Source organism: Drosophila kikkawai, chromosome 3L (assembly GCF_030179895.1).
Source record: "Drosophila kikkawai strain 14028-0561.14 chromosome 3L, DkikHiC1v2, whole genome shotgun sequence".
Lineage (NCBI taxonomy): Eukaryota > Metazoa > Arthropoda > Insecta > Diptera > Drosophilidae > Drosophila > Drosophila kikkawai.
The window spans coordinates 4,472,597-4,494,549 of NC_091730.1; the positions used below are offsets into that span (position 1 = coordinate 4,472,597).

The 21,953-nt window shown below is 35.6% G+C and overlaps 2 protein-coding genes and 1 non-coding gene across 13 annotated transcripts in view; 1 reads left to right on the forward strand and 2 right to left on the reverse strand.

Annotated features, from left to right (window-relative positions):
- LOC138928324 (uncharacterized) overlaps positions 1–2,000 on the forward strand; it is a 59,948-nt gene extending 57,948 nt beyond the window's left edge. For all 5 annotated transcript variants that reach the window (XR_011444840.1, XM_070285223.1, XM_070285225.1 and 2 more), the window contains one exon: positions 1,727–2,000. Coding sequence is in view for 4 of the 5 variants with exons in the window: in XM_070285223.1 (XP_070141324.1) it covers positions 1,727–1,906 (180 nt within the window). In the remaining variant the exon portion in view is untranslated. The remainder of the gene's footprint in view (positions 1–1,726) is intronic.
- Positions 2,001–6,153: 4,153 nt separating this feature from the next.
- Eip63E (cyclin dependent kinase Eip63E) overlaps positions 6,154–21,953 on the reverse strand; it is a 122,287-nt gene continuing 106,487 nt past the window's right edge. For all 7 annotated transcript variants that reach the window (XM_070285171.1, XM_041777269.2, XM_070285172.1 and 4 more), the window contains 7 exons: positions 19,317–19,534; positions 17,631–17,722; positions 13,974–14,148; positions 13,558–13,819; positions 9,891–10,103; positions 9,165–9,344; positions 6,154–7,044 (listed from right to left, as the gene is read on the reverse strand). In XM_070285171.1, coding sequence (XP_070141272.1) covers positions 6,980–7,044; positions 9,165–9,344; positions 9,891–10,103; positions 13,558–13,819; positions 13,974–14,148; positions 17,631–17,722; positions 19,317–19,534 — 1,205 coding nt within the window. In that variant the 3' untranslated portion in view covers positions 6,154–6,979. The remainder of the gene's footprint in view (positions 7,045–9,164; positions 9,345–9,890; positions 10,104–13,557; positions 13,820–13,973; positions 14,149–17,630; positions 17,723–19,316; positions 19,535–21,953) is intronic.
- Positions 18,772–18,836, reverse strand: LOC121503167 (U7 small nuclear RNA). Its single transcript, XR_005991326.1, has one exon. It is a non-coding gene; the product is annotated as a U7 small nuclear RNA (small nuclear RNA).

The window sequence follows — 21,953 nt, forward strand, 5'->3', positions numbered from 1 at the left end:
AATGCTGATCAAGAATATATATGGTTTATGGGGTCGGAAATGCCTCCTTCAGGGCTAAAAAATATTCTGACTAAAATTGTAATACCCTGGAAGGGTACAAATATATTAAGATTTTCCCTTATTTTTGCTATCTAGAAAATTCTTAAGTTCTCTTATGTTATTTATTTTATTTTTATAATTTATAAACATTATTTTCTGTGCATTTATGATATATATTTTATGCAAATTATATTGGCAAATTGTTTGTGGATTGATTAACTGGCTAATTATAACCTGTAGCATTGCCCACTTGAGCTTGGCCTTTGTGTTTAGTAATAGTAATCCAAGTTGAATGCTAATTAAGGGAAATAAAAAGTGTAAAATGGGTTAAGAACTACTTGAACTTTACCTTAACTGCTGAGACTTAAAATAATTAAATATTTATTTCAAAAGACCAGGCAGTCATAATGATTTAGCGTCACTAAACCTAGTTTCCCAACTTAATTGCAGGCCAAAGGCATTCTCATGATGCCTCTGAACGTAGCTTGCATGTTAATTGCTATGCAAATGCCATTCATTGACACTCTGTAGAGAAACCTGCCTCAATATATGCATATATATAACCAAGAACTGCTCCGATAAGAAAAGGGTTTACCTGAGCATTTCGATGAGTAATCGCGTGTGCCTGGCAGCCGCCCAAGTGGTCTGGCTGGCGGTCTCTCTCTGTGATTTTCCCCCTCACGACGTTGACAGGCTATTTATAGAGGGTTCTACGCGATTTCGATTCTTTATTTATATGGATTTTGGCCTTAGCCCGTCGTCATCGAGTGGAAATATAATGCAAGCCTCACGAGCAGAATAAATATGGAATGCGAATACATTTTTCATTCGGAATTACAACTTGTTCACGATGATCGAAGCTTACTTACCTTTTGGATATGCGCTTGGTTCCGCATTATGTCACATTTAATTACAAAAGCTGCCATGGGTTTTATGGGTTTTTATGGGTTTCCGAAGGTCCACGGCAGAAACCTTTGCAATTGCCCAGCTGCTGCACAGATGGATGGATGAATCGTGAGGCGGTGGAGATGCTCGCCTGCAGATACCAAGAGTCAGGCAGCAGGCATCAGGCCCCTAAGCTAAAAGCCAACTCTATTTGTGGCCAAGATGAATAGATGAATTGCCGGGCTCAAGATGACGCAATCGCTGGAGCAAAAAGAAAAAAGTTTCTTAACATCCCAAAGTATATATTGTTTGCCCAAAAAAGAGTTGTGTCATTTACATAATTAATGCCTTTGCTGTGGGAGGCATCTCCATTTCGCCCCAATGAGACTTGTCATCCTCTTGAATAATTTCAATTGCTCCGAATGGGGCATGGCTTCGTGTATAATCAAAAATTATTAGCCTCGAATACTGTGCAAATTTATGGCCCTGAGACAGCCATTCATTAATCAAAGCTTCAAACTGGAGCATCGTCTAATAATATGTCACAGAAAATAGAGATATATTATTTGAATTTCATCATTTAATTGAGAATTTTCTTAGATATAAACACTTGAATTATTAATTTAAATTTTTTGTTATTTGTTTAATGTTAAATTATAAAAAAATAAGTCATAGAAAATGAAGATATATTATTTGAATTTCCCATTTAATTGAATTAAATATATTTAATATTAATTCAAATTAAATATAACAAGAAAGGAAGCTAATTAATTTTACGTTGCTTTATTTCTTATATTTACAGCACTCCAATAGCGAAAACGAGAGCGTGCGCAGGCACCTGGGAAGCACGATGATCTTGTTCATTGTAATGTTGATTGATGATCACCTGATCGGCAGAGGTGAAGCTGGAGGAGCAGCTGGGATGACAGATCTCAACCCAATGGCAGCGGAGGACGGTGCTCGGATCTTGGCTCCGGGCTAGTTAAAACCCTGCAGCAGGCGTAAATAATTCAAATATTTATAAATGCAATTTAAATATGTAAATGTAATTGATGGAACACACAAATATGAATCAATAAAAGATGGTGAAATCAATGTGCAATTTTTTTTGTGAAGGCGGCATTTATTTGGGATCGTTTGGGGAAAAATCTAATTATTTTGAAAGCAAAATCTAAATTTTTAAATTTGTTTTCTGAATTTTAAACATTTTTTTTCGGATTTTTTATAATTTTTCTGAAGATTTAAGATTTTTTTCTAAATTTTTAAATTTGTTCTGAATTTTAAAAATTTGTTCTGTATTTTTAACATTTTTTTCAGATTTTTAACATTTTTTGTAGAATTTTAAAATTTTTTTAAAATTTTTAACCGCCAAATTTGAATTTGAATATAACTGCCAAATTTGAATTTGAATTTAACGACGATCAGTTTCAGTGTGCCCAGGTGCAGTTGTAAAATAACACCTAATTTTGGATTCAAATGGTTTGAGTCTCCGCTAACTTGCGCCGACTCCTAAATGGTTTGAAACTTGGACTTTTTATAACAGTTTATACCAGTTTTCAGTCGCTTGCTGCTGATTTCTGTTCGCCTGGTACCCCAATTTGGGAAACGTGCAATTTGCATGGAAATGTTCGGAAATTTGGATGGGCTGCTGTAGGGATGTTGTTGTAAAAAGGTTGTTGTTGCCATAAGCTGTTGTTGTCGGCAACAAATAGGTATAAATGCATAAAATGAAATATAACACTTTATACCAATTTTTATTTTTGCCCAAAAGTTTTTATAACAGTTTATACCAGTTTTCAGTTGCTTGCTGCTGGTTTCTGTTCGCCTGTTACCCCAGTTTGGAAAGCGGCCAATTTGAATGATAAAGTTTTGCTCACTTGCATCAGTGATGCTCATCTGCATCAGTGATGCTCATCTGCATCAGTAATGCTCATCTGCATCAGTGATGCTCATCTGCATCAGTGATGCTCTATTGGGACAAATTGCATCTCTCTAACTGCCAGTGATGCTCATCTAGCTATTTTGCATTATTGGGACAAAATGAAATCTCTCTAACTGCCAGTGATGCTCATCTAGCTATTTTGCATTGTTGGGACAAAATGAAATCTCTCTAACTGCCAGTGATGCTCATCTAGCTATTTTGCATTATTGGGACAAAATGGCATCTCACTAACTGTCAGTGATGCTCATCTAGCTATTTTGCATTATTGGGACAAAATGAAATCTCTCTAACTGCCAGTGATGCTCATCTAGCTATTTTGCATTATTGGGACAAAATGGCATCTCACTAACTGCCAGTGATGCTCATCTAGCTATTTTGCATTATTGGGACAAAATGGCATCTCACTAACTGCCAGTGATGCTCATCTAGCTATTTTGCATTATTGGGACAAAATGGCATCTCACTAACTGCCAGTGATGCTCATCTAGCTATTTTGCATTATTGGGACAAAATGAAATCTCTCTAACTGCCAGTGATGCTCATCTAGCTATTTTGCATTATTGGGACAAAATGAAATCTCTCTAACTGCCAGTGATGCTCATCTAGCTATTTTGCATTATTGGGACAAAATGGCATCTCACTAACTGCCAGTGATGCTCATCTAGCTATTTTGCATTATTGGGACAAAATGAAATCTCTTTAACTGCCAGTGATGCTCATCTAGCTATTTTGCATTATTGGGACAAAATGGCATCTCACTAACTGCCAGTGATGCTCATCTAGCTATTTTGCATTATTGGGACAAAATGGCATCTCACTAACTGCCAGTGATGCTCATCAAGCTATTTTGCATTATTGGGACAAAATGAAATCTCTCTAACTGCCAGTGAGCTCATCTAGCAATTTTGCAATATTTGATGTTTTTTCCATTGTCCACCGCAAGAATGCCCTTCTATTGAGCTTGTTTAAATTATCCCACCCAAAAAAAACCGCATCCTCCTCATAAGTCAAAAACAAATTTTTAAAGGTTTTTTATTTACTTCAGCTTTAAATAAATAAAAGAAGAAAAGGTGAGGTATGTGGAAATGTCGGAGGTCGTTTCCAGTGGTTTCGGCTCGGTCCTGGTCCGCTTCTGCTCCTCCTCGTCCTGATCCTTTCCTGTTTTTTTCCTAAATTTTTCTTTTTTATTTAATATTAAATAATTAAAAAATATTTTAGAGCAAATAAAAGTATATTATTTGAAATTCTCCCCTTTAAATTAAACATTTTCCTGTTCAATTATAAAACTCCTGGAATTATTCTTGAATTTTTCTTTTTTATTTAATATTAAATTATTGTACAGGTTGAACTTATATTCAAATTGTATTTAGTTGCCATTCCATTTTGTGTGTGAGTGTGTGTTTTTTTTTTTTTATAAATCATAAACATTCAATATTTTGTCCCATTTTCTTGTTGTTTTTTGCTCACCTTTTTGCTACTTAGAAATCAACTACAAATATTTACAAAATTCTTGTCATACTCCTTGTATTTTTTTCTTGGGATTTTTTAACTATACAAAAATGCTTACGAGGTAAACATAAAAATTGCATGCTCCATCTACTAACTCTATATGTCGCCTCGAGAGTTGTTTTCGTAATTTGTGTTAATAGATTTTTCATATTTTCTTGTTTTTAACAAAGGTACATTAAATATATTTTACGACAAATTCAATGCATTAAAATTATTCAAGTTTCTTATTCGTAGTATGCCACACGTCTCTACACCTACATTTTACTCCGCTTTTACCTGTCGTTCCTCAGGGCTCCCAAAACACTCGTATCTGTGGGGGGATTGGAGGAGGAGGAATGCCCTGCCGCTTAGCTTCTAGAATAGAATACAACTAGAGAGACACGTTCCGCTAAAAACATTCTTAGTTTATATACCATTTTATTCGATTACGTTTAGGGATTAGCTTAGTTCTGCTCTGGCTTCTCGAATTGTGTTGTTGTGTTGTGCAGAAACAAAATAATCAATTAAAGTGTGGAAAATGTATCGAAAAATCATTGTTTTCTGATAAAAATTTGCCTTGAAAACGAAAACCAGTTCAATCTTCGCTCAATTTCGTTCGATTTGTTCCATTGTTGGCTCGTTGGCTTAAAAACTATGGACGTAACCTTCGGGATGGGAAAGTGCATGCAAAAGTGCGTTGTTAGCTTTGTTTTTTATTTATTTTTGCCTATAATTAATGGGGGGAAAAACTGTTTTGCAGAAAACCGAAAATACAAAATCCACTGTTTACCTCATTTTCGCAATTTTCCTTAAAACTTTGAGTGCGTGCAAATTTTGCTTCGGTTTAATGTATCCATACTTATCCTTCCTTTGCTTTGTGTTTTTCTTTTTTTTTCGGCCAGCAAATAATTCTAAACAATTTTGCCTCTACGTTTTTGTTGTCTAAAGTGCCTAGTTTTCATTTAGTTTAAATTGTTTATCTCTTTGTTTATCTGGCTGCAGTGTGTGTGTGTGTGTGAGTTTAGTGTTTGTGTTTTGCATACTTTTTTCATAAATCACAGAAAAAGTTTATTCATTTGAAATATTTTTGTTTTGTTTTCGCTTTTAGTTTAAATTTTTCTCCTTTTTTTGCTACAAAATATAATCGCTGGCCCTGGGTTCAAGTTGTTTTTTAGAGGTTTTTTTATATTAAAAACCCCTAGGAACTTTAGGCCAGGATTGCTGTTCGTAGAATCTTAGCAATTTGATTGCCTACAACTCAAATTGGCTCATAGATTTCTGTTATTTGATATTCATTATAATATATATATATTTTGTTCTACTCAAATCGTTTTTTGATTCATTTTTTACTTGTTTCAAAACCATGTGAAGTGTCTTTGATTCTTAATTTGCACATTTGTTAGCTCTTCTTTGAACTTGTCTTAAGTTTTTAATCCTCAAGTCCTCTCCTTTCCTTTACGTTTCTTAGATTTATGGTAAATGGATTTGTTTTTGGGCTTCCCTTTCGCTACGAACTCTATGTAAAATACTTGGTTAGAGGTTACTTTAGTGTTTAGTTTGATGGCTATTTAAATGTCGAATTTACTTTCGGTTCGATTTCTAAAAATTTGATTCTACTATTTGCGTTCTTTGCTAGTTTTAATTGTTTATCTATTCGCTTAAGTTTTGCCTCGAAAATGTTGTGATCTCAAACCCTGTCCGTGTGAACTTTTGACTAAATGTTTCTAGGAATCGAACAGCTGAAAAATAACTTAAAATTATAATTATACTATACTAAAATAAAAGAAAATCAATCAAAATTAAATGGTATAAATGATTTAAATTTATTATTTGTTTTATATATATGTATATATATATATATATTTTTAGATTTCTTTAGATTGTTTTTAATTGCTTTTTACATAAATTCATTTAATAGTTACAAAATTATCACTTAAACAGCGCAGCAAAAATTATAAATGACGAAAAATTATACATTAATAAACATAAAATTTTAAAAGAGCTGTGTGTGTGTGTTGGAAATTAAAGCTAACAAAATATTGATGAGGCTTCTTTTGTAGATTTCTTAAATTTTTGATTAATTGTTTGCTTTTTTTTAGACAAAGGCCAAGCCATTAATTCTCTACGAATTGCACTTGCTTAAATATAAATTACAAATAAAATTCAAAGAAAAAGAGAATGGAAACGAAATACAAATACAAGAAAATAATACCCTATTTTTAAATGTAATGAAAATACAGAAAAAACACTGACTAAACTGAGTATCCTTTTTGCGGCTGCAGGATGATGGCGAAATCTAAGCTAAATTCTGACTGAAAATTATAAAAAAATGCCGCCTCTCTCCACACACACTCCTCTGCTAAATCGAATAATATAACTAACGAATAGTAACTAAAATGTATCATAGAATTATAGTACAAAACTTCGGTAGAAGTTGCTCTTTTTCTCACACATCTCTCATACATTTATATATATTTCTTTTATGGCTGTCGATGATGCGATATTAGGTTGATTGACAGTTCGGTTAGGACAGGAGCTCGATCGGTGATGGGTGGATATTGAGGACTGGGCTATATCCTAACAGTAGAAACGTACGCCATCCACAGAGAGGACTTGCTTTAATTTTCATTTATTCTGTCGATTTGGCTCCGTATAAAGCTGCACGCCTTCCACCGTGAAAATTGAGGTCTCTGTAAGTCCAAAAAGAGATTAAAACAGTTGGTTAAAATGGTTATTAAAAAAGTGGTTATTAAAATTATGAGTACATGTGTGTAAGGGCGCCTCCTGACCATGACATAATTTAATTTACGGCCATCGACGGTCATGCGACAATTAAAATTGCCTTTGGCCAAATTACATTTTCCCAGCCACAACACACACATGATACACTTGGCAACCAAAAACACCCTCAAAATCACCCAAAACCAGCCATAAAACCACCCACAAAAGTCACACAACTAGAGACAGAGAAGCCTCTTAGGGACGAACTCTTTTTTCTTTGAAATTTTATTAGAAGAATTGAAGGAAAATTACTTTGAAATATTTTTCATAAAAAAACTTGTTAGGGGGAAAAAAATATATTATAAAATATTTTGGCTATATTTATTATCATAATTTTGGCTAATTTTTTAACAAAATTCAAGACTCTAAAGATATCTGCAACTTCTCTTAAGAATTTCTCTTAAAATTCTCTTTTACTTATTTTATTTATTAAAATTGTAGTTAATTTTAGTTTTCTAATTTTAGTAAAAATGTTTTTAAAAAGTGAAGAAGGCATTTCCGACCCCATAAACCCTATATATTCTTGATCAGCATTAACAGGCGCTTCTTTCTAGCCATTTCCGGCTGAAAAAAATTGTTGGCCATTTTTTTCACAAATTTGATAAGGGGTTACATCATTAAAATTCTCAAAAATCGACCAAATTCTTAATTTTTTTAAATAATTAAATTTAGTATGCAGTTTTGTTAACCTAGAAAAAACTAGCATAGAAAAGCTTTCCGAATTAAATTTGAAGCTTTTTTGACTGAAATTTGGAATTTTTATTTCTATTACATAGAGTCTTTACTGTACCACACAGTTTGTATGTTGGCCCCCCTGTAAAACCGCAAAAACCTCACTCGAGTGTGATGACCTTTTCCCTGGCCATGATAAATGAAGCGCATTAGTTGCGTTTTAATTGATTCTATCTGTCCACGCGGCGTATACGTAATGTTTCATGGGCAAATACCAGTTTAACCACCCTTTCCCCCTTTTGTGTTATAAAGCTAGAGTTTTTTTCGCTCCCTTTTAGAGACTGTGATTTAGCCAGAAATTAGCATGCAGAAATCTCTGGAGTTTAGAACAAAAAATGGAGTTTTGGTTGGTGTAAACAAATCACGCGTTAATCGCATTTTAAGCACACAGTTTAAGCTGCAATGCAAAAGCGGAATTTGCACTTCATTTATTTACTTTTTGGGTTTTACCCACTGAATTCTCACCCTATATACCATTCCATGGTAAAGAATATATATATGCAAGAGGGTTTGTGCCTGTAAAGCTCTCTCTATTGCAGTTGATTTTCCCCCTGGCATTGCATTTGCCAAATTGCAGCTGAGAGAATGCTGTTCTTGACCCTTTAAATTTTCGCTTTTTCTGGGGAAAATTTTACCATTTACCAAAAGGATATAAAGGCAGGGAATGTGCACTTTATTTAGTCGAAAAATCTATGGATTTTGTAATGGAATTGCCTAAAGCCTTAATTGGTTTCCAAAGGTTACATTTCTTGTATTTTCTCCTAAAATAATTCACATTTTAAATCCAGACAATCCTTACATTTAAGATGCTCACTTAACGCAATCTAATTACTTGATTTTCTGTTAGCTATATCCACTTTATTTGTCCCTCCAAGTTTGTCCTTTGCATTCATTCGTTTTCAGTTCGACTCTGTTGCTGTATTTATTTTTCTCAACTCGAACTTGTTGCAAAACTTTGCTGCCACCACTTGAAATACAAATTAAAACTGGCAAATGCAATTACTGTTAACTATATATATATAATATATATATATATATTCCTAGACCAAGAAGAAAACTGCTACCGGAAAGCAAACAAATTGTCGCGAAACTTAAATGAGTTGTCCCACCTTCCTACCTTTTTTTACCCCATTCAATCTCTCAACTTTTAAGCAAACATTTCATTTCATTCTTATTCTTGTTCGTTTTTTTCTGTTTTGTTAATTGGTTTTCTTTTCCCGCCGCCACAAAGACAATGCCCGAAAGTTGGCAGACTTGTTGGCCAGTAAATGTTTAATGCATTAATTCATTCACTCACCGTCTGGCAATTCGTAGAGTTTCTTTGGCAACTGCGCAAAGTACGGATGCTGCAGTGCATCATCGGCGCCCAAACGCTGCTCCGGATTTAGCTGCAGGAAGGCGTTCGCTATCGTCTCGCCCTCGATGATGTCGTACAGCCGTGGGAAGTTGTGACCCAGTTTCCGCGGTCGATAGAAACCTGCCAAAATGATGATGATGATGATGGGGGAGAAGATGTTTACAAAATGTGTTAAAACGGGGGTTTAGTTTTAGGGGAAAAGAAGTTTAAGATACCCTGGAGGGTTAAGTTATATGATTGTAAGCTAATTTTATTTATTAGATATTTTTAAAAATATTTTAAGCCCTCTTTTCATAATAAAACTAGGTAAAAATTAATACAGAAAAGGAATATTGAGGCCGCAGTTCCTATAGCTACTATAGGATACAGTCTGTTCTATTTATAAACATATTTCCAGGGTATATTTCTTCGATTTGTGGCTTTTCTATTAATATAAATATTTCCAGTAAAATATAGAAACCAACTTAAACAATTTCAAGCAGATATCTCTTAAAAATCAAGGACTTTACCATGTCACAAAGACCTTGATTAAAATTATATAAAATATATATATTATATACACTTCCTGGCACTGCAAAAATCTATGCCAAATTATAATAATCACCCCCATTACAATTTTCCAGGGTAGTAATTAACTTAACTCAACCCCAAAAGCCAATTACTCACCCAACTTGTGCGGCTTGTAGCCAGGAAAGTGGGTCACACCCGGCCACGTGTCCTCGGTGGGCGTGCCCAGCAATTTAAATATCTTATCCAACTGATCGTAGGTATCACGTATGCCCGGGAACGTTGGCATCCCGGTAACCATTTCCACAAAGATGCATCCCACGCCCCACATGTCCAGCGAGGTTGAGTACTCGGTGCTGCCCAGCAGGACATCTGTGAAAATAGTAAAGAAGTTGGTATAAAAATAAAAACATACACACGAACTTTGGCTAAGTAAATGCAACTAAGTCTGTTTTCTGGCAAAATAAATTGCAATTTTAAATAAATAAGGGGGAGAGAGGGGGTGAAAGAGGGAGGAGAGAGAGGGGGGAAGAGGGAGAGCAGGTTTTCCTGGAGTAAAAGATAGCTCCCATGCACTTCCTGAGTGGCTCCCGGGGCAACCTATGCGCTTATCTTTGTTGCTGCTCTTTGGCCAGCAGCTAAACAAAGTTTTAGCTCACTATATAAACACATACTGGGGGGATGTGGGAGGAAGAGGGGGGTTTTGGGTGGGTTTTTGGGTGGGTTTTAGGTGGGTTTTGAGTGGGTTTTGGGTTGGTTTTTAGGTGGGTTTTTAGGTGGGTTTTGAGTGGGTTTTTAGGTGGGTTTTGAGTGGGTTTTTAGGTGGGTTTTGAGTGGGTTTTGGGTTGGTTTTTAGGTGGGTTTTTAGGTGGGTTTTGGGAGGGTTTTGGGTGGGTTTTCGGGAGGGTTTTTGGATATGTTTTAAGATGGGTTTATAAAGGTAGTTTGGGTACAGAAATAAACAAGGTTTTTTAACAAAATTTGTAGAGATTTAAAGAAAAATTCAACCTTCCTCCAAAATAAACATATTTTGAACATTATCTTTCTCTTTTTTTATTATCATTCATCCATATATAAAGCAAAAAACCATAAAAGAAACTCTTAAAAAAAAACCCCTCTCAGACATTTTTCTACGAGCCCCGACCACTATTAATTCGTACGGCAGCTTTTTTACTCGTATAAAATATTCAGCAAACGATATTGTCCATAATAACGTATACCACATATAAAAATGATTTTTTATAGTACTATAACTTTATTCTCTTAAGTTTAAAACAAAAAAATTTATTGTACTTCGACAACAACAACAATAGTGTTTATTTATTTTAATGTGTCATTAAACTGATGATATAAATACGACCACTATTAATTCGTACGGTGCGTTTAATATTAACTTTTTATACGAAATACTAGGTTGTTTTTTAATATTAATATTGGGTAACATCACCCTTGACCTTAACGACACATTTACAACGATTTGGCATTGATTTTAATAAATTTTGGCATTGCTCTCTTGAAATAGAGTCCCAAACCTCTTGGATTTTAAGTTTTAATTCAGACAGGGTTCTTTGAGGTTCATTTTTTAGTTTTCTTTTCATTATTCCCCATATATTCTCGATAGGACTTAGGTCCGGACTATTTGATGGCCAATCTAAGACCTCAATGTTCATATTCTGCAGCCATGATTTGGTTCGTTTGGCAGTATGAGATGATGCTCCATCCTGCTGAAAGGTGTATTCGCCACAGTCAGCCAGCTTTGGTATTGATGGCAGAAAGCTTTCTTCTAAGATGTTAACATATTTTTCTGCGTTGACCATCCCATCAATAAAGTGCAGCTGCCCCACTCCTTTGGCAGACATACAACCCCACACCATAATGCTGGCTGGGTACTTAACTGTTCTTTTAAGGCAGTCTTTATGGTAGGCTTTAGTACGGATGACTCTCCTTCGCGCATCGCCGACACTTACATCAAATTTAGCTTCATCGCTAAATATGATAGTGTTCCATTGCCTTTGAGTCCAGGACATCCTTTCCCGTGACCATTGTAAACGCTTCTTCTTTTGACGAAGCGTAAGCAATGGTTTTTCCTTGGCCTAAGAGTAAGTTAATCTATTAAGTATGTAACATAGTCTATCACAGTGCATACCTTATAGAACTTATATCCGATCTCACGCAACTTCAAGCGCGTACACTCTCGCTTAACACCTTTTCCGATTTTATCAGACCACTCAGATGCTATATTTCGTAAATTTTGACGACGATCAGCCTTTACAATAGCCGCCAGGGCTCTTTTGTCACGTGCTGTTATTGCCGATTTTCGGCCTCTTTTTGCGATATTATTTTCAATATTGCCATTTTCCTTAAATTTTTTAATTATTCCCTGAACGGACGACTTAGCCAGATTAAATTGCTTGGCAATTTCACCGAAACTTTTCCCATTTTTATAATTATTCAGAACTAAAATTCTTATTTCCTTGCAAATTGGCTTTCCTCGTGCCATTGTAGCTTAACTATGAGTAATTTTCAGCAATCGCACTTTATTTTGCATTCTGCTTTGTTAAACAGTTTACAGCAAAAGACTAGATAGTGATTATGTTTCACTGTTTCCTTTTGTTTGGATCTTCTTTTAATTCTAAGCTAAGCTTTTGGCACCGTACGAATTAATAGTGGTCGAATTTATATTATCATTTTAATAACACATTAAAATAAATAAATATTATTGTTGTTGTTGTCGAAATACAATACATTTTTTTGTTTTAAACTTAAGAGAATAAAGTTATAGTACTATAAAAAATCTTTTTTATATGTGGTGTACGTTATTATGGACAATATCGTTTGCTGAACATTTTATACGAGTAAAAAAGCTGCCGTACGAATTAATAGTGGTCGGGGCTCGTACTTGACTCTAAAGCAAACACACACACACACATTTTAAGAGCAGGTGGCGACAGGAGACAGGTGTGCCCATGGCAACCACATCCTCATCCTGTCTCTCTTAGCTTTTTTGCATGCTTTCGCTTCCGCTTTGGCTGGCTGGCAAGAAGTGCAGATTAAATTTGTTTAACATGCTTCCGAACTATTCCCAGCTGACGTTGATGGCGCCCAGGGGTCAGCTTTTTGGTCTAGGAGTTTGGAGAGCAGCTCCAGGTATTCCGCAGACACAAAGTGTTTATGCCCAGAGAATTGCATATTAGAAAAAATTAACTTTATTCTCGTGTCTGGCTTTAGTTTTTCCATTTAGCAAAATTGATGGAAAAATCCTTTGCCAAGCTAAATGAATTGTTTACTCATTGTCAGAGAGGAGAGAGGAGGAGTAGGAGGAGCTTAGTGGGCATTAATTTAATCCCGCTTCAAGCTTCGCTGCTAAATGAACAATTTTCAGGCTGTATGGCGTCAGTTAATTGCCAAACCCATGGTTTTTCCTCAACAAAACAAACGAAATAACTTAATGCGATTTTCAAATTGGTTCGTTCAGCTTTGGCTTTGGCTTCGAGTAAGCCTTAAACTGCAAATTGTTTGCTTTCTTGTGATTTTTCCTGCCTGGAAAAAGGCTTACAGGGAAAGCCTTTCAGCTTAAATGGCATAAATCAGGGAGAACTAACGAAAGGCACATGGGGAAAATGCACTCAACTAGGCACAAAGCTTGTGGAAAAATAAGGAAATTTATTTCCCTAAATAAACTAGGGTAGATTTTCTATATAACAAAAATATTCAAGAATGTTTTTACAAATAAATAAAAATTCTAAAGAATAAATTAAACAAAAAACCTGATACAACAGCAAATGAAAACCCTCTCCAACTTTTCTTTGTATACAAAAAAACTCACCTGGTGGACGATACCATAACGTGACCACCTCATGCGAATAGGTGTGGCTGGGCACGCTCTTGGCCCGGGCCAAACCAAAGTCGGCCAACTTCAGTTCACCACAATCGCTGATGAGCAGATTCTGCGGCTTAACATCGCGATGCAGGACACGCCGCTTGTGGCAGTAGGAGAGTCCGCGCAGCAGCTGGAAGAGGAACAGGCGCACATTGCGATGGTCCAGGCCGCCCGGATGTTTTTCCATATATTGCGACAGATCTGTATTCTGTAAATTTGAAAAGAAAAATTAATTAATAAGGGTTTTAAAATTAGAAAATATTTAAGATGAAAATCGAAGAGGATCCTTTTCTTTTTTTATATTATTTTTTAAGCCAGAACCTTTGATTTTCTATAATTTTTATTATTATTTATTTACTCACCACATATTCAAAGACAAATGTCAGCGTCTCGCGCGTATGCACTATGTCATGCAGCGTGACAATGTTGCTGTGTTTCAGTTCTTTCAGCAGCGAGGCCTCGCGAATGGCGGTAAAGGGAGCTCCCTCCTCCTCCTGCAGTCGGATCTCCTTCAGTGCCACCCGCTGGTAGGTTAATCTGGGAGAGATAGAGAGAGGAGGGTAAGGGAAAAATTAATAAAATAAATACTAGAGCTACATAGCTACATCCCAGGAATGTCCGAGCATAACACAACAATTGCACAGCTGCCACCGGCAGCAAAGGCAACAAAGAATTAGGCTCACAATTTGTGGTAGGGAGAAGGGACGAGCCCATATAGCCCCAAATGAACGCCAGGACATGGGGAGGGGTGGTGCCTTTTGTATATTAAACAGACATAACGACCCAACACGCAGGGAAATGTACGGCAAACACTTAAATTAGGATAAGGGACAGGCCACAGGACACACACCCAGCAGAGCAGAGAGATATACAGAGAGGATGCTGCAGGATGGCAGAGATGTGGGTTTGGATTTTATTTATTTTTAGAAGAATTTGGAAAGGAAAAAAGCTCAGTAAAAGATATATATTTTATGTAAATATATTTAAGGTTTATAGGAAATATATTTCTGAGCAAACTGAAGCTTCAAAAACAATATTTTTAAGGGCTTAATTAGAATATTATTTAATTAATTAGAATATATAGTATTTCTATTAACTTTGAAGCTTTACGAAATAGCTTTTTAGGGGTTTTTAAAAGTTATTCTTATTAATTGTATATTTAAATATTTATTTTGTTTAAAAAACTCTTCAAATTTCTATATTTTTATGTTTTCTATTTAAATTTAAATATTATAATATAGCTAGAAAATTTCTAAAATTATTTTGTAGACTGCTTTACAAGCTCTACAAAAATAGTTCACATTTTCATGGCCTTAAAAAGGAAATTCAAGCATAAATCTTCACAGTTTCCCTTTTTCAAAGCTCCGCCAGCACTGCCTAGAGGATACATAGAAGGCAGAATGGCAAGGATACCGTCTTGGTGGATATTTGAAGTGTCAAATTAGGTTAAATTATTTGACACTGCCGCACAGACGCTGACAATTTATGCGGCTTTCTTTGGCATTGCCAAGGCAACATTCTAATTGGCCAGGAAAACCCACAAAAGTCTTCTCTAAAGAAAAAATAAATAAAGAAAAACCAAAGAAAATCCTAGGAAAGCCAGGAATGTAACCATAAAGTAGTTGACTTTAAGAGCGAAATGTCAAAGTCAGAGTGAATTTCGGAAAGTTTTTCCAGCATTTTATGACTCAAGAGCCAAGTGAATATATCAAAGTGAGAGAAGACACTTTTTTTGGGGGGCGAAATGTAGCACTAATTGGGCAAGGCGAGGGTTAATGATGATGAGTATCAATTTGTCGAGCAGGATCGTAAATTCCTCGAAATACCCTAAACATTTTACAACAGTCATAAAAATTCACCAAGTTTTTCAGGGAAAATATCTTTGAATTAAACCTTTTATATGATATCAAAATGTATTCTAAAACACACATACACACACACTTATTTCTGGGTTAATAAACCCGCACGTAAAAAGCTTATGTCCTTGCGGGTGAAACATCTGCCAGCTAGAAAGATTTTCCCATGAAAAATGTAACCGAGAAAAGCTCTATAAAAATTCCTAGATAATTTTCAAGTGGGAAAAATTGAGGATGAGAAGATTTGTAAAAGAGGATTTGCTGGATGAGGCTGAAACTTTGTCTTGTTAATGTTAAAATAATACGATTTAATACGATTTAGTTAAGCATAAACCGAAAATTGCGTGCTCAAAAAGTTTTCTGAAATCGAAGTTCCTTTTTGTCCTTTTTTGGCAACAGCTGACCTACTAAATGCTAATCAGCAGCAGCAGCAACTTGACTTTCGCCTCGAAGGACTCTCATTCTTGCTTCTTGTTGTTGTTATTGTTTGCTTAGGTAGAAAAAAGTAGTCACAGGAGTAAAAGTAGGAATACAAACACAAAGGAAAACCAGGACGAGGAAAAACGAAAGTCAAATAGAAGTGAAATCATTCATGAAATCTTTTACAATTGACAAACAGAGCGGGCAAGAGAGCTAGGGAAAAGCTAAAAATCACCGTAAACGAGAGGCAGCATAAATCTTAGAAGGAAAAGTGACCTAAATTCCCATTTGAAAAGGCACACAGAAATCCAGAGTGAAAGGACAAAAGACCTGGGCCTGGGTCACATTTCCATTTTGGCACATAAATTAGAGCGAATTAATTGCATTTCATATAAACAAAAGCTAATTGGAACTCATTTCGTATGTAAGCGCCGTCGTGCATAGCAAATTAGGGAGCAGGGAAATGCTGGGAAAAACCTAAGGAAAACTAGGAGTTGTAGGGGCTGCTCGTTTTTCACGTAATTCCCATTGTTACAGGCTAAACTTTAGGCCAACACCAAAGCAAATGATTGTCAAATAAATCAAAAACAAAAGGCAGAACCAAGATGAAGTGTTTTCCAGGGAAGGAGGAAAAACAAGGCGGAAAATAAGGAACTGGGGGGGAGAGAAAAATCAAGTAGAGGTTGGGTGGCAAGTGCCTGTGACAGGCAGCCAAAGGGGGAGTCACAGGGCTTATCTATCATCGGAAACGAAGGACAGCCAGGCTTTGAGTCCTGTCAAAAAGGTGACGAAGCTGCTTTGCCCCTCCCCAAGTTTTCCCCTCAATTCTTTTTCCAGGCCCATTTGTCAAATTATGAAAGCAGGAAAACTCCTCGAACTCTTCGAACTCCCAGCTCCCAACTCCATTTACCATTTTCCCACACCCCAGCTTTTCCTTAAACAACTGAAATCAGTGCCAGACGAGGCGCAAATGAGCCAGCATTTTGTACAGCCATGTTTTTTTGGGTTAGGAGTTTTCAGGGGAAAAAGGGAGGTGGAAAGCCTTAGGAAGTCAACTCAATTGTGGGACAAGTTTTGAGCAAAAGTGCGTGACCCCACACTGAAATTAACAATTAAGTTTAAGGTAAAATTAATTGTTTATAAAAATCCAGCTTTTACATAACAAAACTTCTTTAAAAACTGTTTCTAAAATATAATTTTTAAAGTTTTCCCTACAGTTTCCCCCTCTAGTTTTCCCCCAGTGCAGACTTAGGCCAACTAAACAATTGGACACAATAGAAAAGGGAAGGAAAGAAGCTTGACTGCAATCTCTTTCTCTCTCCGGGTGACCCACATAGCCTCGTTCCTGGCCCGGGACCGTTGCTCTTCCTCCTGCTCGTGATTGATAGCCACATTTGCATGGTCCTGGGTCCTGGTAATGAGTCTGCCAACGGGGACAAAGAAATTTCAGCCAAAAAAGGAGCTACAGAGGATGCACGAGACGAGAGGGAAAACCGGGGGAAAACTAGCGTATAAATCAAGGCAAAATGACGACACACATTTTTTCTGCTTATTTTTTGTTACTCCCTAAAAAGGGAAATCCATTTTGATCGGGGTCCATCAGAGAGAGAAAAGAGACTCAAGCTGGGCACCATAATTTTTTGTTTAACCCACTGACACGGCAACCCCTTTCTTTTTTAGGGGATATTTATGGTTGAAATGGGTGTGGTATGCATATATGGTATATGGTTCGGTTTTACTCACTTGCTAAATCCTTTGTAGACTGTCGCATAGGAGCCTTCGCCCAGCGGTTCGAGCTTCACGTAGGCCTCCTGCTTGCCAAATGGGGAGTCGCCCTGTTGGGATTTATTCGCAGCAGCAAAAAAACGGTAGAAAAAAAGTAGAACAAACACATGGAGTTGAGTGAAAAGTGTATCATGTTTTGGTTAATTAATTAAGCGAAAAGTTAGTTGGCATTACATTAGCAGCCGTACGTTGATGATGTAATCAGAGTGGCAAACGGTTGCCAAGTGCTCTACATATGTTTGTTTTGTATATTTTTCTGGCTTTTATTAATTTAATTACTTAATATAATGTTTGCTTTTGAATGAGTGGCGTAAATATTTGCTTGAAATTTTATTTTGGGGTTGGGCATTAAATTATTTTCAATCCTGAAAGTATGTGGCAAAAAATATTCTACATATGCTCTGGCGGTTCATTTATTCGCCGTTAAAGTGGCAGGAGGCGTTATAGAATCCAATATAATTTAATTTAATTTTTAAAATTAAGATTTAATATTGCTAAAAAACTGGGAGTAAAATGCTATATTTATAGAAGGTGAAATATATTCAAGAAATTATTTTTTAAACGTTAAAAACGAATATAAGTTACTTCTGGACAATATGTACATATATTATTTTATGGTATTTAGTTATTTTGTTAATATTTCTGATAGTTTTTTTTAGTTATTCTATATTTTGGTTGTTTACTTAATTTTTTGACTCTTTAATTTTAAGTTTTTTAATCAATAAACCATTTGTTACTTCGGAACAATAATTAAATATCTTAATTTCTGACATTTAGTTTTTTTGTTTATATATTTCTGATATTTAACCTACATTTCACTTGTTTACTTAAATAATTTATTGTTTTTTGGCTCAATTTTTAACTTTTTTATTAATTAATTAACGGAAAATTAAAGAATAAACAATGTTTATTTATACCGAACTTTTCACAGTTCAAATATATATTTTAACTATTTAAAGTTTCAATTTATTTAAGAACAGCAGACTTATTGAATGTAAATCCTCTATATTTTTTTAACCACTTACAGTTGTAAAATATTATTTACCAACTTAACGTCTTAATATATTTTTCCACTATTTAAGTTTGCAATTTATTTATTATCGGAACACTCAATGCCTAGACAAAGGGTCCCACCAAGACAAATTTCAAAGAGAATTAAATTTTCAATACCCAAGCAGGCGCTGCCGTGGCTACTCCATGCAGCCAGAGCCAATAGATGTTGGGAATTATAAAGGCAGAGAAACGGAAAATTTAACCCCCATAAGAATGCAACGAAAATGTGACTATTGAGGGTGGTTTCGCTGCGAAATACAGGATAAATACTTGTTAAGAAACTTATTCATTGAAAATTTGATTTGTGACAAAGAAAAATCTATTTAAAATAGAATTTTATATAGTTAAATATTGTTCTAAGCCTTTTAATAATTATTCCTGTATTTTAAATAATTATAAAAGAACATTTGTGACATTCTTTTATAATTATATATAATTATAGTTACTCTATTTTTAAGCATTTAATGTTTTACTTTATCTAAAATTTCTAGTGCCTTGCCAAGCCACTTAAATCCCCCCTAAATAAAGCCATTATAAAACCGTAAATTACAGAAATAAATATAAAATAAATTCGCCCCATTTTCTACTTACACCAAATGCACTGAATCGTTTGCGTCGCGGATGCGGATCCTGCTTGTTAAGAAAGACCTCGGACTTGGGTCTGGGCGGCTTCTTGGGACGCATGACCACGTGCGAATGGTACTTCATCTCCTCCCGGATGTCGTCATCCAGCAGCTTGCTGTCGGAGGACACGGACAGTTGTCTCTGGACGCGATCATGGTGGTCGGTGCTATCCGTGCTGCGCCAGTCTGCAAAAAAGCCATAAAAAAAAGCACAAAAGGGAATACTTGAGTAACTTGAGGCCCAAAAACAAAGTAAGGCAGGTGAGAGCGAAAAAAAAAGGAGAGGCAGGTGAGGGCCAAAGGGCCAAAGGTAAATGCAAAGGCAGCAAAGCAAAGGAAAAGCCGCTTAATGAGCAGTCGGAGAGCACAGGCCCACTTAAAAACCAAATTAGTGGCCCCGACAACAACAACAACAAGTGAGCCCAGACAAGTGGATAAAAGCAGTCCAAAAGGACTAGCCAGGAGCTCTTTCTTAGCCAGGTGTACGTACACTCGCTTAAAAAAAAGAAGGGCAATCTAAGCTAAGGGTGTTTAAAACGGAATTAAGTAAGACTAGGTAAAAACAAGAAAGGAAGCTAACTTCGGCACGCCGAAGTTTGTATACCCTTGCAGATATTATTTCATTACATTTTACCTATACTTATTATGTTTACAGTTTGACAGTTACAGTTTTGCATTCCCAGCTTTACATTTTGTATACATCTACGGATCGGTTTATATGGCAGCTATATGATATAGATGTCCGATTTTTTTGAAATTTATACCAAAATTCTAGAATAATAAAATAAGCTTATATCCCAGAGTAGATGAAAATACGTTGAAAAACAACGAATCTATAATTTTTTTTCTATTAATTTCCCGATCGTTCCTACGGCAGCTATATGATATAGTCGTCCGATTTTCATAAAATTTTTACCAAAATTCAGAAATAATATAAAATGGTCATATCTAAAAAATGGTGCAAAAATGTTAAAAAACAGCAAAGTTATAATTTTTTTCCTAAAAATGTATCGAACATTTGTATGGCAGCTATATGATATAGTCGTCCGATCTGGCCCGTTCCGATATATATAGCAGTGAGAGTATATAGAAGACTATATGCAAAGTTTCATTCAGATAGCTTTAAAACTGAGGGACTAGTTTGCGTAGAAACAGACAGACGGACAGATGGACAGACGGACAGACGGACAGACGGACAGACGGACAGACGGACAGACGGACAGACGGACATGGCTATATCGACTCGGCTGTTGATGCTGATCAAGAATATATATACTTTATAGGGTCGGAAACGTCTCCTTCACTGCGTTGCAAACTTCTGACTGAAATTATAATACCCTGCAAGGGTATAAAAAGGCTGATAGACATGATTTTTATACATTTTTTTAATGAAATTGAGTTGCTAAAAATAGTTTTATTAAATGAAAAACATTTTCTCTCTTTTCTTATAATTTTCTAGAATTAATTTCCCATTTTAATTTGCAAAAATTAATAAAATTTCCACTAAAAACTTTCTCTTTAAATATTTCTTTAATAAAAACTTAATTTCTCTTTTTCTCTCTGCATATGAAAATAATTACTGAATGGTCTCCACAATTTCCCATTTTCCGTGCATAATGAGCACGTGAAAAATCCAGAGAAATGAGGAAAGAAATTCTCACAGCCTCAGACTCATTATGCACATCATCAATATAATGAATGATTTCAAGAGAGAGAGAAAGCCAAAATCGAGTTTGGCCAACCTTGAAATGGCCAAAATGAATGGTTGTGGAAAAATCCAGGTAAGGAAAATACAGCTGTCGATGTTTACCTTCATCTCGTTATAATAAAATGTTTCAAAAGCCACCGCCGCAGCAGCAGCAGCAGCAGTAGCATCTGGCCAAAAGTTGGTCTAGGACAAAGTTTTGCAGTTGGAACAGGTGCAAGAGCTGGAAGCTGTGTGTTACCTGGCCAGGGACAGAGCCAGCAGATTGGGACTGGGTCACCTAGTAACCTGCTGATGATACTTTTTCATTCATTGACTTTGCGGGAGTGAAAATCCCAATACAGTGTGACTTTTTTCTATTATTTTTGGAGGTGAAAATAAAGTTTAATTTAAGGAAATTGGAAGATTTTAGATTTTTATAATTTTTCGTTTAAGAATTTTTAATTTTTAAAATTTCTGTTAATTTCTACATTTTAGAAATAAATTATTATTAAGTTAAAATAAAAAGAATGACTTGATTTCTTATATTTTCAAAGACAAAGCCTAGTTTTTTTTTAAATTTATATTTTGTAAAACTTCTTATCTGTTTTATGTTTTTATCTTTACTTCCTCAAGGTATTTTAAATAATATTTACACTAAAAAATATATCCTAAACCCACTGCACAGTCAGAGAGTTCACGCCCACCGAGAGTGTTCTTCTGTTTGTTTGGTTTTCTATTTGAGCACTAATTACATTTTAAATTATATTTGCTTTTCCCCAGGTTGTGCAGTTCGCCCCGCTAACCGTGACTGACTTTTCCGGGGCGGGGAGGAGAAGACCTGCCCTTTTCAGCAAGGAAAACCCAGGTGCAGCAGCAGCATCTGCTTTCGTTTGAAATATTTATATAACAAAGTTGCAG